The 19670-nt window shown below is 48.0% G+C and overlaps 1 protein-coding gene across 1 annotated transcript in view; it reads left to right on the top strand.

Moving 5' to 3' along the window:
* Nucleotides 1–674: 674 nt before the first annotated feature.
* The window catches only part of LOC144112002 (uncharacterized), a gene marked incomplete at its 3' end in the record, with an annotated part of 96243 nt that continues 77247 nt past the window's right edge, over nucleotides 675–19670 (top strand). The window contains exons 1-2 of the mRNA XM_077645088.1: nucleotides 675–832; nucleotides 7566–7693. Coding sequence (XP_077501214.1) covers nucleotides 721–832; nucleotides 7566–7693 — 240 coding nt within the window. The remainder of the gene's footprint in view (nucleotides 833–7565; nucleotides 7694–19670) is intronic.

Genomic DNA, 19670 nt, shown 5'->3' with positions numbered 1-19670 from the left:
ACGTCAAGTTTTTATAAGAGCATCTGTGCAAACACAACCTGAGGGAACCGAAACCGTCTCAATAACAACTGAAAAAAAAGACTAGGGTGAGAAACGAAAGTAAGGGTAGCCACATCGAAGGCAGGGACTGAAGACCGCAGGAAGGTTCGGCCCTATAGAGCGGTTGGAAACAGGAGTCGGAATTAAGGGCCTCCAGGTATAGGACAGCGTTAGATATAAAGTTTGGGAGTCCAAAGCAGACGAAACCGCGCCTTTCAAACTGGAATAAGTGCTGAACTTGTAATTTGCGCAAGCAGAGAATACAACACAGCCGATTTGAAGTGCGGGCCTCACACAGCTAGTCTTATGCACAAAGAGCATTGTCGCATAGCAGAATTCTTATTTCCTATCGTGCCAGCCGGACCAGAGCTCGTGTCCCTTTCGCGACCTTATGCTTAATATGAGGCCACCAGTTTAAGATATATTTTTGTACCTAAAAAGTATTTTATGGACACCACCTACGGCATTCGGTAAAAGTGATGCTTTACGGAGATGTACAGTTAGGTGTCTGTTGGAGACACTACCACTGAGCTTTTCGTGAATAACAAGCAGCAGCTCTGGTCGTCGTCCTTGTCATCGGATGCGCTCCTGCGGCGCGAGGTTCGGAAACCAGAGCCGTTTTCTGAGCGTGCCGCGTGCGCCCATGCGCGCTCAACTGTTCCGAGACATAATCAAAGAGTGATGGACGAAGACAGTATCTTTTGGCGGATCTTTCGATGTTTTTTACGCAGCGAAAATTATTTTAATCGCCGTGGGATCTACGATCTGGACGGCGGTGACCCCGGCGAAAATGGTTAGTGCCAGCCTTCCTTGTCCCTTCTGTGTGCTGAATGGCAAGGCTCATGTGACTCTTGTAGTGGATAGTATGCCCTAGTACTGCGTTTTCTACTTCATTTAGCGATAGTTTACCACTAGCGCACACCTTTCTGTGACTTTGGTCCACCGAGCGCGAACAGTGCTTGTGCGGCGTTGAAGCGTGCTGCTGTTCTGAGTGGTTATTAGTGCCCCAACCGCTTTCCTACGGGCCGCTGACTTCGTGTAAGAGCAGGCCTCCTCAATCCCTTCGACGGGCATCAAATTATAGAGCAGCATTGTCCATTATTCACAAAGTGCCTCTTAACGAAAAACTTGCGGCCAACGCTAACCTCAGCGCAGTATACGGAATAGCCATACTGCTATGCTTCCTGGAGCCATTGCAATAGTTGAACGAATTTGTGCCGGCTCCAACACAAGGCCACGAGCGTTCAGGGCCAGTTAACTGAGCATAGCTGGACACTAGCCGATGAAACCAATGTGGCATACCAACCGGCTGAAGAGCAAACTATTTTAGTCCTTTTTTCTGGGAGCGTTCTGCTTGATGTAGAGGAATTCTAGCGAAAGCGCAATTACGATTAATACCTTCGTGTGTGCAGCCAGGAGACGACAAAGAGAATCACCTTTCTACGTGCCGTGCGGTACTGTGTAGCTGATGCCTATGGCTCATTCCTTAGCCTGGGACATAGTGCACTTTTCTCTCAAAAATAATGATTTCAGAAAGATCTATAGCTTTCATTTGTAGGCTTGTGGCTGCGATCCGTGGCCACAAATCTCGATTTATTGCTCATTTCACTTCCGGTCCTTGCGATAAAATTTTAAAGTATAGAACAAACATGTCCTTATTACTTAGTGTTTTTGTTTTCTATAAACACTCATTCTTGGCCTGTTACTGTTTCGTGCTCCCGCTTCGCGTGAAAGGACGTATTCGGGTAGAAGCGTTGCAGCTGGCATCTTATAATAGGCCTGGGAACGTCTCTGCTGCCGATTATGCGCACAATGAACGCTCGTGTGCGGCAGTTTACATGTGCACCTTGGATGCGCCCCACCTATAGAGCCAAGTACATTCTTCCATGGTACTGCTATAAGTCGACGCCGATGATAGCAGTGATCCAAACGTCGTTGACCTCCAGAAAGAATCCGGAGAACCATTTCACGAATGTAAGCTGCATAAAAGCGTGTGCGTGGCGTGTTGAGTTGGCCATTCACGCATTCTCTTGGGTAACAACCCAGCGCAACGTAATAACGTTCACGAGTGAGACACACAGGACAACGGACTCCCTTGTGAATGTCTTTATGCTGCGCTAAGTTGTTACCCAACAAACTGAAGCGCCGAGTAGCCCATGGACAAAAGTTTTATTGAGGCATTACTCCGGCGCACTGACCAACATTCACACGCGTCAAGAGCGCCTTGAGAGAGCACGGGTGCTCGGCTTGTAACAGTGCACTTCGTGCACTGCCTCAAGAGAAGTAGACACGTGGCATGGGTGTCTCTTTAAGGTGTCATTTTCACGCTCAGCCGCCGCGGCTGTGTCCGGGGCTTACTTTCGATGTAAGGAAAGCGCGGACCACTGGATAACGTAGTCGCGTTGATTTTCAAAAAAGTGAGCTTACAGATCCCTCAATATGCAAGAAGGCTACCAGTTTACACAGAACGACAATTTTCGGTTCTTTACCGAAGATGAAAATTACTTTTCGATATACTACGACAGGAGGAAAACTAGTTAGAAGACCGGAGAACGCAAGCTTGTCACACAAAAAGTAAGGAGTAACATATAGTTCCAATGCTCAAGCTTTGTTCCCTTTCATGCTGGAGGGACGTTTGCCAGTACATGAACCGTACGTGAGGATCGTGCATGTCATTCCTGTTTTGCAAGCAGCACGAAAGCAGGCGAAGAGAAGCAGGAGAAGCAGCGGAGAGGCGCAGGTGCTTGCACAAGTGTCACAAACTCAGCTGTTAAGCGCAATTTTGCCGGCGTAGGTAGGAATACCTTCTGAATTGAAGATGCGATGCGACCTCAATCTTCAACTAGCTGCCCACAGCACGAAACTCAAATTACCTAACCGCAGGGCAGATCGCCGACTTCACGACGGCTTTGAAACATGGCATGTTCTTTTTAAACTGGCTCATCCACTCTGCCTTTTAGTGTTCATTTGCTTCGGCCACATAACGTTACATCTGGTGAAAAGCTTCCCTGGCCATACACGACATCCTATTGCTGCGTATTTTCTTTGTGCAGTCACACCCTTTCGGCGGTTACAAAAACTATGATTCAGAACCCATTAGCTCCAATCCAGCCTTTCGTTAACATCCCAGAACAACGCGCCCGTGGCAAGGCCAATGTAGAGTGGCAGCGTAGCTACCATAGAGCCCCAAACGCTGAAAACATGGCGGCTTGTTGTGCGTAGCCAGTGGTACATTCGAATGAGGCGACAAATAAACAGTGACGGCATAATAACAGAAAACGTGACCTCATAGTATATGTGTCGTTTGGCGACAAACACAAACCCTCGAACGTTTCGACGTGCAAGGTGTCATAGACAAGGGCGAAGCAAAAATACGCTGCGAATACTGACTACCAACACAATGGTTTTACTATAAGCGATCGCAGTGTCTTCCGTCGTCCACGCCTCGAGTATCAAGTTGAATTTCAAGGAGTTAACGTACCAACAAGCAAGCTATTTTTTTTAGTGCCCGAATAGTACATGACTCGTGCATGGGAGCTGTTTTCGAGCTCCTGAGTTTAATAGTAACGTGTAAGCAAACCCCTGTTGGATACGGAACTCGCATACCTAGACAGGTGTCTACCCTTTGCTTCTGTCTAGTAGCTTGTTTCTGTGTAATCGTTTTGTGCCACGCATGTGGGATGTGCGCAGTTTTCGTTGGGTTTCTCTGCATTTATCCCTTCGCCCTTCATTTACGAGTCAGCGCGTATGATGTCTTCCACTCCCTATCGTGTTTCGTTCGGTTTGCGCTGTTTACTACTATCAGCACTCTACCGCTGCAGCCACATCCTGCAGTACTAATATATTCGAAAACGTTGTGAGTGCTGTCAGCACGCCGGACTTACCGTTTCTAATCTTAAATGGTGCTGTAGGTCGACTCGTTCGAGAGTACAAACCGCCTCCCATTCGTCAAAGCTCTTGTAGCTCTGCAGGCTAGCAAACTTAAAGCGACTGGTTATGTTTTCATGGCACAGACGCGGCTTTTGCACAGCCACCCGGCTCTTCAGGCTGCCTTCTGTTAGTCATCCCTTCAAAGATGAGACCGGGGCAGAACCTTTTGCAAAAAAGCTGAACGATTGGGCGTAATCTGCCGCGATCAAAACGTCGTCCTCCGAAGTGGTTGTTGCCCGTAGGCTCCGATCTTGTGTGGACATAGAAGATGAGACTTTCATTTCTGCAAGCTTGCACCATGCGTGCAACTGTGCGAGTTCACTGAGAGTGCACCCTAATGAAGAGCCCCACGATCTGTATAATCTCTCCTTCTGGAACGCTACTAGGTAGTTGCCACAATGCATTACATTTTTCGGGTACAGCTTGAATTCGTCTGACTCCCTCTTGTTTTTCTGAGGCTTCAGTTGGTGCGATCCGCCGTGCTGTTTTAGTTGGTGAAATCAGGCGATAAGAACATCCAACGCAACGAGGTGAATTGCTGCAAGTGTGTTGCACTGCACCATCCAGCAAGTGTGGCCGCGCAGTAGTCTTCGCGCCGGCGCCGGGGAACCTTTAGCGTAATGGTGGCACCAAGATTAGATGATGCGGGGAAAGCTGCTTAATGTTTGAGCGGCAGGATCGTTTGCCTTTCCTTTCAAAGCTACAGCGTGCGTACGGAGATTGTTGCGGCCATCCACTCGAGCGTTGCGTCATATTTAGAGCGACAGCACCAATTCAGTGTGCACAGAGGGCTAAAAGGAGGGCCGCTATACTGCCTTAGCCTTAGGGTCACTTTTCTCTGCCAGAAATGTTTGCTCCAGGCGCCTTATACCCCTGCTACACCGGCGTTTCGAATGCCTTCGAACCGAATGTCATTCGGCTCGACTGCCGAACTTCCGCTGCTACACAAAGTTTTTCAACGGCATTCGGTTCAGATGACATTCGAGTCGACGGACTTCCGAGGCCTTCGAAACGCAAACACGGCCCGAACCGACCAATAGGCGCCGCCGCCGTCATCGCTTCGCCCCGCCCACAGCCGCGCGGCTGCTTTCGGCTCTGTGGCTGCTCATCTCGATACCCACTGTTCGCTTTTCTTTGCTGTTTGTTTAGCAAATTTCCCCTCTTCTGTCTAAATAAGTGCTTGCAGATAATATTAGACCGATGAACATGTACCGCATGAGCATGAAATTTCCCCAAGAGTGCGCAGACGAGGACGGTTGGTTGCACTCATACTGTTGTTTACATCGTTGCGTACGAACAGTTAGCGTTCGTTTGCTTGACGTAAAACGCATTCTGCACTTTAGTTCTAGTAAATAATCTCTTTTTACTTGTACTGGTTGTGCTCGGGCTTGTTAACGCAGTGAGACAATCTGTGGGAAGCGCCAATACGATCGTTCGCCTGAGAAACACTCCACAGCCGGCCTGCTGACATCGCGTACGACCGGTGCTTGTTGCTAATTGTCCCAATTTTTCCGGCGTGACAAGCACTTTATTTTAACCTACTTTATCCAGAAGTATGATTGGGAACCGTTCGCGGTAATTGAAAAGGCATAACTTGTTATCCAGAAAATAGCAACGGCGACGACTGCTGCTGGCCGTAAAGCAGTGCTCGGCGGTATAGGTAACACCGGCGCTTCCCGTTCATCATATGCGAGCCCTGCGATGTGAGCAATAGTTGATTTCAGATCACTGTTGTCAAAACAACACTCATTGATAATTTGCATTCGCTTAAACTTGTGAATTAGCTGTTCACAACCGCCGAATTCACAGACGTAACCCTGCGGACTCGCTAGGCCTAGTCGCCGCGGAAGGGAAGGGAGTCGCCGCCGATAAAAAATCAATTTGGCAAGCGCTTATCGTTGGTGGATGTTTCAAGTGTGCACATGTGAAATATACCCGCTCGTTTTGCTTATTTTCAATACGGATAAGGTAGAAGCGCGAAAAAATTCACACTGTCTGCTCATCAGCGTGTTTTCGCTCAGCCGCCGGCCTACCGAGTACATGAAGGCTGACCGTCCGCCGATCGAATTCGTCGGTGTCGTTGGCCTAGAAAACTTGTCCCACTGCATTCATATGCTTCTGTTGACCGTGACAGTGTCGTTGTCGCAGCAGTGTGACCGCAGTGACCACCGCCATCGTCATCGTCGTTGTACACTGAAAACGAGCTGAGCAAATTTCAAATGCGTTCGGAAAGTGTCGTTGCCTCAACGACCGGCTGCGGGAACCCAACAACAACGTGAGCGGCACCGCTTCCCGTCGCCTTGGCATTCATTGCAGAGACTGCACAGAGGAAAGAAAAAAGAACAAAAAACCGCCGTGTTATCCTGTTTTCACTTAGTGTCGAGTGCTGTCAGATAATAGAACAAAAATCACTCGTGAAATCATTGAAGCTCATGAAATCCATAAATTCAAAGATGAATGCGTAAGCGTTGCCTCAATAGCTCTGCCTGATAAAGAACTACGTTTCCTTGATGAGAATAGAAAAACGTGCGCAGCTGGTCTTGTGCCACTGTAGACCTGTGCTCAGGAATTGTCATTTTCGTCAATCTGTTTTCTGTATCTGTCTTTTCATTTAAGATTGGTTGCCACTGTATTTAAGTAGTGAAAATCACCTCAATAAACCAGTTGTAAGTTCAGCGCCGTGTCTGTGCACTTGTCACGTCCTTTGTCTTCTGCGCTGCTGAAAAAACCATGTCACACCAACTTGCCCAAGCTTCTACAGTATCAACAATCAATTAGCCAGCTGTCCGCCGCGGTGGCTGAGTGGTTATGGCGCTCGGCTGCTTATCCGAAAAACGCAGGTTACATCCCGGCCGAGGTGGTCGAATTTCGATAGAGGTCAAATTCTAGAGGCCCGTGCAATTTGCGATGTTAGAGCACGTTGAAGAATCCCAGGAGGTCGAAATTTGCTGAGCCCTCATTACGGCGTCTCTGATACCTTGAGGAGATTTGGGAGGTTAAACCCCGATAAACTAAATCAATTATCCTGTCATCTGATTTAAAAGGAATATTTTCAAAAGTTGAATGCCAAGGCAGGCATACACGACGCCCAGTAGTTCGTGCAGAAATCTTCGCCGCACACAAAAGATAAACGGCAATCATCTTTATATTCGGGAATACTACTACTCAGGGAAGGGAATTACAGTGTTGCGCGTCGCACCTTACTGTTTCAACGCTTTGAAGTAATGATAACGGGCTAGCAAGACGCCGGCTACCCAGACGAAAGCATAGTAGTCTGAGCCCTTTTATAACGGAGTTCATTTCTTCGCCAGCTACATAACTTTTTGTGGACATATAGCTTGCTGATGGTGGGCGTCCGAAGTGTTTTCTTGCTGTGCTTGGTTGCTTTTCGACCGTAACTTCTGCATTAGAGTATGGTACGCGAGTCCCAAGAAGCGATACCCGGGAAGCACTAATGCACTTGTTTATTACATGGTTTGCGAGCAGCCACGTAATTCTCTGTCCTGCTACTTGATGCGGTACTCTATTAGAGCCGTCTGTCTTGATTGCATGTCGGTACCATGAATCGTAGTACTATCCATGGCACCTCCTCGCAGCTCGAGCTCCAGAGCCGTCCAACGAGTATGGCCGCCTCATTCGCCCGAACCTCCTGAGAGGCCCAGCAATTTGCCACCGCTGTTTTCTGGCCGAGCACCTGCGGTATTATAACATGGTGAAAAGGCGGGTAAGCATTCAAAAGCACTTTTTCGCAGTTTCACAGCAAGCTGGCAAAACGAAAAGTAGCGTCGATAATCGTGCAAGAAGGCGCCGCCATCTGCCTCTAAGCTGATCACTGAAGACAAGCGCGTGTGCAAGAAGGTTTGGTTTGCTTTCCTTCAGTGTTGCAAGGCAGCGCTGCGCGGCGGAGTAAAGGGTTACTTGCTTGGGCGCTTGGTTTCCTGCGCGATGCTGCACAACACTACTGACAACGAAGCAAAGACGCTGACTAGTACATACGAGGTGCGAACTCTCAGCTGTCTATTACTAAAATACCACTTTCTTTATATAGAGTTTTATCACGTGATGTGTCCGATTATTTGGTTAAGATGATGCGCGTGTCTGCCCACCTCTATCCGTTCTTGATTACATCTGTCTCTTTTTCTGTTAAGGCAATGGACGGGTCATTAACACAGATTTTAGGGTCTGCTTCGAAGGTTGAGTATGCCTCTGTAATCTCTCTCTCTAACCTTTCTCACTCCCGTTATCTGGTATGATGGTGTAGCCAAACAAAGCATGGCACTTGTGCCGAGCAGAAAGCCTGGCCAGGTTCCCTGTGTACGTAGCAAACCCGGAGTTCAAGGAATGTTCGCTTATTCTTCTGTATATCGTTGGTTCGACTCCCTGTTGCAAGCTAGCCTCCAACTTGACTAGCACAGTTAAAGGGACACTGAGGAGAAATTGAAGTTGGCTTGTATCTATAGAATACCAGCTCCTGATCACAAAAACGCCACTCTTACTGAAAACAAAGCTCTTGTAATGTAGAAAATAGCAAGAACCAAAATACAGGTATCGCCGCCACAGGCCAAACTCGCAAGTACACGCGTGATGACGCCATAGGACAAGAGGCGCCACCATGGAGGAATTTTCCATACTTCATGGAAGTCACGAATCTCTGAGGCTTGCAAAGGAAGGTTGCGCACCGCACCGCTAGCCGCCAGAAATCACTCCGTTTACGTCACGTTTCACGTCACTCCGTTCTGTGTCGTCATCAGAGCTCTCTAGTTTGAATCGGAGCGGCGGGAAAAAATTTTTCAACTTCGAATCCAAATTTCTTTGAAATAAATGCATCTTTCGCTCCCGGACAAGCGTCAACAAAGCCATGAAATGCCGAACTATCATATTTTGCTAACAAAAAAATTCTGATAGGGTTCTCCTCAGTGTCCCTTTAAGCCATATGCAACGAGAAATCGTATGGCACCACCCAACCGCTGTACGACAAACCGTTCATCACAATTTTGGGACGAGCCACCACGGTGGCTCACTTGTGGCGCTCGGCTGCTATCCCGAAAGGCGCGCGTTGGATCCCGGCTGCGGCGGTCCAGTTTCGATGGAGGCGAAATGCTAGCGGCCCGTGTACTGTGCGATATCAGTGCGTGTTAAAGAACCCCAAGTGGTAGCAATTTTCCGTGGCCCTTCACTACGGCGTCCCTCATAGCCTTAGTCTCTGGGGGATGTCAAACCCCATAAAACAAAAAAAAAATGAAACAATTATGGGAGAAATGTTGGGAAAACTGGCACCACATGGAGTTCGGCCAGTGTCATGTATACAGCCTGCTCAAAATGAGGCTTTACTTATTTTTAAAAGAAATGTGAAACGCCGTACGCTCATGCCGCTTTTGCACGTTGGTAATGGGGCGAGGCGGACACAAATTGGGCAATAATTAGCCCCTTAAAGTGAGTAAATAACTAAAATGCATTCATTAATTTTTTATTGCATGATGTTAATATGCATATTTATATTAAGAACTTGGAGGCAGTTGCTTTCGGGAGCTATTTCATTTTGTACAATTTTAGTAACGCGCCTGCGTCCTGATATGCGAAAGACTAAAATTTCGTCCCAGTTCGTCTAATTACGCATGCGAGACAGCGGCTCTCGGCGTGAAGCACCTGCCTAGTGTGACACAGCGGTTGCATGTCGCATTCGCCTTGCGAGAGTGTGCAGCGAGCGGCATCGCGTCTTTCTACCCGGTGTAAAAGCGATCGCTCAAAGAAATAGCTCTCCCTTATCGCCGACCCAACAGTGATTCCTTGGTTTCGATCGCCAAGAAGGAAAACGCTGGCCCAGAGCGAAAAGTCATACGCGTCGCCATTCGCTGCACACTCTCGCAAGGCGGAGTGCCATGCGAAACAGCTGCGTCACGCGAGAGAGGTGCTTCACGCCTAGAGCCGCTGTCTTGCATGCGTAATTAGACGAACTGGGGCGAAAATTTAGACGTGCGCATCTGAGGGCAAAGGCGCGTTACTAAAATTGTACAAAATGAAAAAGCTCTTTAAAGCAACTGCATCCAGGTTCTCAATGTATATATGCGAGCTAACTTCAGTGAATAAAACGTTATTTAATGAATTTTAGTTAATTACTGAATTTATGAGGCCAATTATTAGGCCAATTTATGTCCGCCTGGCTGCATTACCAACATGAAAAAGCGGCATTAGTGTACGGCGTTTTACAATTTTATAAAAGATCAGTAAAGTCTAAATTTGAACACGCTGTATGCAGACTAACCGGATATATAGGATTATCTGAATTGGTGGTGCTGCGCTGCTCTGTGCGGCATGCGGCCGCTTGATGACGTCACCCTATTTTGTTGACGTCACACACACACACCACACACATGTGAGGAATGCGCTGCCTCTCCACACTTGTTTCGCACGAATGCTTTCGCGTTTTCTGTAGCGTGTTGGTGTGTTGCGTTGTCAACATTGTTTATCCGGTAATGATAGGGATGCGCGAGGATGACGTTTATTATTGTGATGCAGTAGTGAAACACTACCACGCATTTTTCAACGAGCAACGCGACTACACGAGCAGGGGGCTTCCTCTGATACGATCGTCACTGCTAACAGTATATCACTTCGGCTCTCGCAATAAATCATTGCCCTTGTCGAGCGGCAAATCAACCGCTGTCGCCAGCGAACCGTTGTTTTCGCGCAACTTCATTGTTAATACCTTTCGAGCCACCGTCCTCACGAAATGTGGCCTGTCCGTCACTGGCTTTCACGGGCCGTCGTTTGTAAGCGAGCAGCTTGTGAAGGGTAGGCGCGTCATTTTTCACATGACTTCGTGTGGAACTTGCTTTGAAGTAGCGCAGTAAAGTCCAAGACAAAGTAAAGGCAGCAGGTGACCTAAAAAAGTCTGGCGGGCGGATTAGGTTTTGAAATTTATGCGAATATGCAAGGCGGCCGCAGTTGGAGCAAAAAAGCGCTCTTTGAACATGAATGGGAGAGGCCTTTGTCCTGCACTGCAGGTAGCCAAGCTGATCGTGTTGACTGTAGGTGACTTATAATATTTTGTAGCGAGAGCTACACTCCACCAGCTCTTCCAGCCTTCAGCGTGGCACCCCTGTGAGCTCCATGGCGTCGCCGTGGCCTTGGTCACGTGGCTGGGCACGTGGTGCGGTGCAGCCGTGCTGCCGGCAGTGCGGCGCACCAGCGAAACTGAGCTGCAAGAGCTGTGCGCGTGCGCCGTGTAGAGTGGGGGGGGAGAGTGGAGAGGGGAAGAGGGGAGAGAGTGAATTCACGCCCAGGGACGAAGATTAAAACGGAACGCCCAGCGAAACAGAGTGGCGAAAGACTGACTGTGCAGTTCGACTGAGCGAGTTCCACTCTGCCAGATTTACACTGCAAACGGGAAAACACTCAAAAAGGAGTAAATGGCTCATTGCATAGCACACTCCCGAAAACATGTTTCATTTACTTCTCAAGACAGGAGTAGTTGCAAAACTCTCACGCACGGAAAAATATTTTGGTGTTCCCTGGGGACTAAAACTTTTACTCCTCTCAGGACAGGGGTTCTTTCTGGAGTAAATGTTCTGATCATCAAGAAGTATTAGTGCTCCTTTTAGTGCCTGCTTTACTCTCACATACGGAGAGGTATCTTTGTTGTGCAAAGGAGTAAGAATTTTACTCCTCTTAGGACAGGGGTTCTTTTTGAAGTAAATATTTTGATCATCAAGGAGTATTAATGATCATTTTAGTACATGCTTTACACTCACGTACGTACAGCGAGGTATCTTTGGTGCCCAGACGAGTATATTTCATTTTATGAGGAAGCCCATTTGAAATGCAGTGCTCCTTTGGAAGCCTTGTTTAGAGCTCTGTGTTACACAATAAATGCGACAACGAAATTAGAGTGACTGATTTCAAACAAATTTTTTATTGAGTACAGAACATTCGAACCAATTGTTCCGGAGCTTGCTTTCGATGTTTACACAGAACCAACACCATGGCATCTGTAGAGAATAAGAGGTGTGTCTTCATCCACGCTCTCTTTGGGTATTCAATTTTAAATACATAAAAGAATGAAAATAGAGATGCCACACTTGCAAAGCAAGCAGAGCACGTGGAAATGCTTTGCTGTCACCATTGAGGTATGTCATGCTATCTCTGGTCAAAAGGAAGGCTTCTTCTGAACGAAAGATTAGAAGAAAAAACAAGCGCATGAAAGCAATTACACCTCTAAGCTTGAAGTATGAGGTGCTTCAAGTGTAGCTTAAGTCAGGCTCACTCAAACAATTCAGAGTACATTTTTAAATAAGTTTGATATTTTTACAGTTTAAAGTGGCGGTTCTACTGCCACCATCTTGCGAGCCGTTCAGATTCTGCCACCAGGATACGACACTGATCCATGAATGCCCGTTTTCCCCCGAGCGACCCGAGACTGGATTTCGTTGACATGTTGACATATGTGTCCGGTACTTCCCTGACCCACGCTGTGTGAAGGCTTTTCTTTTGTTGCTCCGCCTGCCTTCAGAGGATTATAGACAAACCATGGCAAACCAGGCTGCTTGTCCCCGTCTTGCGTGGGGGGGGTGCTGTTGGCTGGGGTGGTTCGGCATGCTTCTTTCTCTGCCTGCCCCTTGCTCGGTTTTCCACGACCACACACGTTAGCTGAACTGCGGCTTGCTAGCTTGCCTAATGCGCGTGACACAAATAAAGGACTCGGATCACCAACTGTAGTCGTGTACAACTCAAGAACGAAGCAGCATATTCCCCTCAAAAGCTGCCCTCCAGCCAAGCGCGTCGGCCGAACAGCTTTCTGCGGCTATGCAGCCAAGGCTAAGCTATACCTCCTTCACCCCGCGCAGTCACGAAGATGCGGTGGCGTTCATGTCAGCAGCGACTTTCGCGTGGTAGGCAAAACAGGTTCCGCCTGCCCGTGCCTGTACACCGCAGCTGCCTCAGATACCGGCGGCTGTACCATGCCTGCGCACTGCAGAAGCAGCATGTATACTGACCAGCTGCGTAACTGTTGGATCCAAGTAGTAGCATAGAATTAACTATAAATTATCCTCGATATGTTTCTCGCAGATAAGCGCCGCATTAAAAAAAACTGGCTAACAGGCAATGGGCCGCGGTAGTAAAGCGCGAAGTCTGGTAGTCGATCGGCGCTGCCACTCAATGTACGTACGTACATAAACAACATGCAAGTTGCTGTGTTCATTCACCTTAACATCAGCATAGTAGGCTTATAACTGCGCAAGGAAAAGAAAAGCACATATGTATCTGCACACGTATTTATCACCTTCAGCCGATGTGCACGGGGCGCCATTAGGTTCACTCGCCACCAATGCATTCTTTGTTAACAGCACAGCATGTTTTAATGGCGCGTTTTATGGCATTTAATATTTATTTGAAAGTATTTCTTAATATGGGGGGACCAACATAATTATTTGATTCAAGTAGAAAGAAGTCTTGTAAATTGTGTCAGTCTTGCGCGGTCACGTTGGCGTGCTTAGAACAGCGTACCTTAAGTGTGCTAAAAGCCACATGCTTTTTCATTGCGACATGCATGTGCCAGAAGCGGTTTCACGAGGTAGTACATGATCGCGCAGCTTGTTTCAAAAGAAGCAGCCGCAGCCGGGCTACTAACAGAGACACGTAGCGAGATTGAGAGAGGACGCGGCAAAGAAAAGTGTTTTCGTGTGATATGTAACTAGATTTCGTGCAAATATGAAATTGCTACGCTAGTTTCAGTAATGCGTTTTATGTTCAGCTATACCTCGTGCCGTTGGGTAGTTTTAATTAACACCCTCGTCAAGTCACCCGAAGGCCTTAAACAAATGTGTAGAATGGGCGCAAGTTTCTTTTATGCCAGCATGTTCACAAAGCCCTGTTCTGTATGGTTACGGTATTCTATTTTTATATGGTCAGTACTTATGCTGCATATAGTTTCATGACAACGTTTCTTAAAACAATAACTAACATATATTACTGCACGTGTAGAAAAAAAAATCGAGAGATTTGTTACACTCCTCAATGTCCCAGCATCGTTTGCGACAAATAGAATTATTCTATTTTATTCGTTACGAAATTATGACGGGACGGGGTGTTACGGTTGCGTTGTGGAAAGTACAGTGCAGTGATTTTTCTTTAACCGTTGACGGAAGTTTTGAGTACGTCAAGGTTGTTATAGAGTGAAGAGTTAGCAGCACTAAGGGCAGCCATGAACTTGAAGGCACTAAAGAAGCCAGAATTGTTGAGCCTGGCCGAAGAGTTGGGCCTCCAAATTGCCGAATCAAAGAGAAAGCCGGAGATAATAGAGGCGATCGAAGCGATCCGGGCAGATGACGATGAACTGGAGGAATGCCGAGAGAGCATAGCAGAGAAAGAGGAGGAGGGTAAGCGCCTAGAGGAACAAGAAGAGCGCGACCTCGAAATGAAGCGGCTGGAGATTGAGCTTCTGAAAGCTCAAAATACTGAAAGACCTAGCACAGAGGCACGTGAAAGCGAGTGCAGAATGACAGACTTGAAGGCACCCTACGCAGTAGGAGGGCACATAGGTCTTTTTCTGGTACAGTTTGAGCGCACGTGTGAGAAGGCACAATTCGCGAGAAACACGTGGCCGCAACGCTTGCTTACGTTACTGCCACTTGAGGTAGCTAATATAATCGCCCGCATGGGGAAAGAAGAAGCAGAGTACTTCAATAAAGTAAAAGCAAATCTGCTTAAAAAGTACAGATTATCAGCAGAAGCGTTCAGGCGAAAATTCAGGGAAGTCGAGAAGACCAAAAGCGAGTCATACTCAGATTTTGCATACACTTTGGAGGTAAACCTGAAGGAATGGCTTAGAGAAGAGGGTGCACTCAGCGACGCCGAAAAGACAATGCAGTGTGTTTCCTTAGAACAGTTATACCGCCGGCTGCCAGTAAGCATCAAGTATTGGGTTCAGGATAGGCCAGGCGTAGACACTATAACGAAAGTGGCCAATCTCGCTGAGGAGTACGTAACCCGCCATGCGTTCGAAGGCAACGAAGCTCCTAAGAAGGAGGTGACTAAATACAGACCCGACAAGCCAGAGAGATGGTCGAAGTCGAATCAGTATAAATCAAAGGAAAGATCAGATTTGGTGAAAAGTAGTGACGAGAACAGCAAGGGAAGGGAGGATTCACCCGAACAAAGGGCATAAAGACAAAAGAAAAAAGCTTTCGAGGCCAGGAAACCAATAGTTTGCTACAACTGCCAGCAAACAGGGCATATCTCCGTGGGATGCAAAAATCCCAAACTTTTGTTGATGTCACTAACTAGAAAAGAGAAAAATCTGAAATTGCTAGAATCGTACATTCGAGACCTCGTGGTAAATGGCAAACCGTGTAGTGTGCTTCGCGACTCGGCAGCCACAATGGACGTGGTGCATCCGTCGTACGTAGAGGAAGGCCAGTTCACGGGAGAATGTGCTTGGATAAGGCAGCCGTTCAAACCTCCAGTGTTTGTCTCCCTTTGGCCAAGATTCGTATCGAAGGCCCTTTTGGAGTACTGGACACTGAAGCTGCCGTCTCGGCACATCTCGCGCCTCAATATCCATATTTGTTTTCTAAAAAATCTGAGGATTTGCTGTGACGCAGGGGAATCGGGTTTAGTGAAAGGATAGTGCAAGCCTTTACTCGTTCCAAGGCAAGGGAGCTCGCGGCCAAGGCAGTGTATGAGTGTCCACTGGTGGAGGAAAAAGGTTTGACGGGGGATTTGTCCTCCAGCACCAAACAGGACAGCCCTATAGGGGATAATGCAGAAAGTACACCAGCTAATGAAGAGCTCAGGAAAGCAGCCGAGCCTGAAATGTGTCGCGAGGCAGAATGCATACAAAAGTTATTGAATGTAAGCCATGCCACATTGATTGCTGAGCGGGAAAAAAATTCCACCCTGCGTAACCTAAGGCCGGACGCTAAAGAAGTTGTGGCCAAACGGAACGTAAGGTTCCTCAAGAGGGCAGGCGTATTCTATAGAAAGTACACCAGTCGAAAGGGAGTGCAATTCGACAAACTCGTGGTGCCGCATCCCTATCGCGAGCAGCTCCTGCACCTGGTTCACGGGGGCTTTTGGACAGGGCATCTTGGAATTCGTTAAACAAAGGACCGCTCATTGATGGAATTTTACTGGCCCGGCTGCTTTCGAGACATAGAAGCATTAGTAAGAAGCTGCGACACATGTCAACGCATAGGCAAGCCCGGATATAAGGCTACAGCACCAATGAGACTTGTTCCCATTATCACGGAGCCATTTCGCAGGCTCATAATAGACACAGTGGTGCCACTACCTGCAACGCAGTCTGGCTATCGACATATTCTTACTGCACTCTTCCCCGCAACAAAATTTCCCGAGGCATTGCCGCTCAAAGAATTAAGCTCGGTGGAGATCGTCAACGCGCTTTTGTCTATCTTCACGCGAGTAAGGTTTCCCGCAGAAATCCAGTCAGAACAAGGATCCGTCTTTACGAACGCCCTGACCTCGATGTTTCTGGAAAGGTGCGGTATTCAAATCATTCATAGCTCAGTGTATCACCCGCAGTCAAACGCAGTAGAGAAAGTCCTCTCAGTCATGAAACGGCTTTTGCGAGCCCTGTGTTATGAGCACAAAGCCGACTGGGAGAGTTGCTTGCCTGCAGCGATGTTCGCGCTTCGAACTGCAACGCACGAATGAACAGGTTTTTCACCTTCAGAGCTCGTTTAAGGACGCTGCCTTCGCTCCCCTCTTCGCATTGTTCGAGAAGCCTGGGAAGGCCGGGCAGACGATACTTCGGTTGTGCCCTACGTGCTAGAGTTGTTGGACTGTCTGCACACTTCTTAAGAATTAGCAGGGAAGGAAATGCGTAGGGCACAAAGCAATGCTAAGCATTACTATGACAGCACTGCTCGCACGCGACGCTTTGAAGTTGGGGAAAAGGTAATGATCCTGAAACCCTCATTGAAAAACAAGCTGGAGGTTCAATGGGTGGGACCGGTTGACATAATTCAGAAATTATCTGAAACAAACTACGTAATCGCGGTACCTGGAAAACGAAGGACACCACAAGTGTACCATAGCAATCTACTTAAACCCTACCGGTAGAGGGAGGCCATTGTGAACATGTCCCTTAACCAATATGAGGAGATGCCTGTCGACTTTCCGGAGTTAACAGCCGTGACGGAGAGAAAAGACATTCACGAGACCATTGACAAGCTGGTAGAACAGGCGGAGTTGAATCCCAATCAGAGGGCCGAACTGAGGGAACTCATGTTTGAATTTACAGACGTATTTTCAGACACGCTGGGCAGGACCACTGCAATCGTTCACGATAACGAGTTAACCTCGTCGGACCCAGTTCGTTCGAAAGCTTATCGCGTTTCGCCTCGTCAGCGTGAAATCATGACGGCTGAAATAAACAAGATGTTAGAGCTAGGTGTAATCGAGCCAGGAGAGAGTGATTGTACCTCGCCTCTTATCTTGGTTGAGGTCCCAGGCAAGGAGCCGCGACCATGTATCGACTACCGCAGGCTCAATTTAATCACGAAGGACCAGACTTAACCAATACCGCATATCGAGCAAAGGCTTGAAAAAGTGAGCAGTGCTAATTTCATCTCTACGCTCAATTTAGTAAGAGGGTACTGGCAGGTTCCGTTGACCGAGAGGGCAAGTAGGCTTGCGGCATTTATTGCCCCGATGGGAACCTTTCGTCCAAAAGTCCTGAGCTTTGCATTGAAGAATGCGCCATATTGCTTCTCTGCCCTTATGGACCAGGTGCTACGAGAAATGGAGGACTTTGCACTTCCGTATCTCGATGACATAGCGATCTTTTCTTCATCATGGGCGGACCATATGCAACACCTGCGAACCATGCTGTGTCGTCTACGAGAGGCCAACTTAACTGTTAAGGCTCCCAAATGCCAATTAGGGCGCGCGGAGGTAGCTTATCTAGGTCACGTAATAGGGCAAGGACATCATCGGCCTTCCGAGGTTAAACTGATCTCAATAGACAACTTCCCACAACCACGCACCAAGCGGGACATCAGATCATTCCTTGGCTTGGCGGGTTATTACCAAAGATATATCCCGTGGTATTCCGAGATTGCGAGTTTTTTAACGGATGCTCTCAGAAAAACAGAACCACTAACGGTAAAGTTGGATGACGCAAAAGAAAAGGCTTTTAGTATGCTGAAGAAAGCACTAACGAGTCAGCCAGTGTTGAACGCACCCGACTACTCTAAGCTATTCATTATTCAGTGTGATGCCAGCGACAGGGGTATGGAAGTGGTGCTCTGTCAGAAGAGAGATGACGAAAACGAACACGCTATACTGTACGCCAGTAGAACGCTTTCAGTTCGGGAGGAAGCACACAGTGCATCAGAAAAGCAATGCGCCTGCGTAGTATGGGCGGTGCAGAAGCTAGCTTGCTATATCGCTGGTTAAAGTTTCCCCATAGAGACTGACCACTGTCCCCTCACCTGGCTGCAGTCCATGCCTACGAAAAACGGCCGTCTTTTGCGCTGGAGCTTGACTCTTCAACAGTACTCCTTCGATATTCGCTACAAGAAGGGTAAGCTTAACGGCAATGCCGAAGGTATGAGTAGTTGCCCCTAGAGTAACAAAAGCCTCATGCTCACCCGGGTTTCCGTGGTATTTTTACATTCGTTCATGCGTTTTTTTCTCGAAGTGTAGTCGATTGTTAGCTGATTTTACTAACCACGTCTTAGCGCTTTCAAGAAATGGCTGTTTTTAGTGTTCAGGGGGGGAGGGACGCGCGTAAGGAATGGGAAAGGTGTAACGGGTTTCCTTTTTTTTAAAGCCTGGTGTGTCTTAGAGGAGGGTGGCCTTGTGCTCGCTGTTTTGTGGTTGCGGGTCCGGCACTATCCTGGGAGATTGCTTGCCCACGCCGGAGACGTAAAGTTGCGAGATCTGTTTGCAAGACCAATTTCACCGGACAAGACCAGGGAAAAAAGCCACAAGAGCGCCACGAGGACTGATGCCAACTCCCAGGAACCTACCAGCTACGAACTAAGGGGTCGTCATCTCTAAGGGGAATTCTGCTACTGAAAAACCGATCCCTCGCACAGCGGCTGCTGGCCCTTACGCGTCGGGATCTTCCTCCCCCGCCGGAGATGCTGTTACGGTTGGCGTCTGGCACCAGGTGCAGAAAGGAATTCCACCCGACAGTCTCTCACCATGCTTTGTCCAAATGAGGCATGACTTCTCCTGACAGGGTTGGCGTCTGGCACCACGTGCAGAAAGGAATTTCACCCGACCTTCTCTCACCATGCCTTGTCGCAATGAGGCGTGACTTCTTTCCGCCAATCAGACTCTGTGCCGGTCACGTGACGTCGACGGAAGCAAGATGCCTCCGACGATTCTAGAGAGCCTATTTAAGGGGCTCCTAAAGGTACTTTTGGGATATTCATTTTCTTCTCTTCAACTTTCACCAACCTTGGAATAAACTGTGCAAGTTTCGCACTAGAAATCGTCTCGTCCTTGCTCGGTCGCCATGGTCTACCGGATGCCTGCAGCCCGGCGACGACGCCACGCAACCCAATAGTAACGTCGATCGAGCTTCGATAGGCATGCGTCGCAACAGGGGTAAGTAATGTCAATCGCAGAAAATGTGAAAGGTCTGAAACGAACCTTAAGTCTACTCCCTCGTTTATGGCCTCTTCGCCTTCGCTTTGGTCAAAGAAATGCGGCACTGAAATCAAAGAAAT

Source organism: Amblyomma americanum, unplaced genomic scaffold (assembly GCF_052857255.1).
Source record: "Amblyomma americanum isolate KBUSLIRL-KWMA unplaced genomic scaffold, ASM5285725v1 scaffold_26, whole genome shotgun sequence".
In the NCBI taxonomy this organism is placed as follows: domain Eukaryota; kingdom Metazoa; phylum Arthropoda; class Arachnida; order Ixodida; family Ixodidae; genus Amblyomma; species Amblyomma americanum.
Note: the sequence above shows the minus strand (reverse complement) of the source record. Positions and strands in the feature narration are given on the sequence as shown.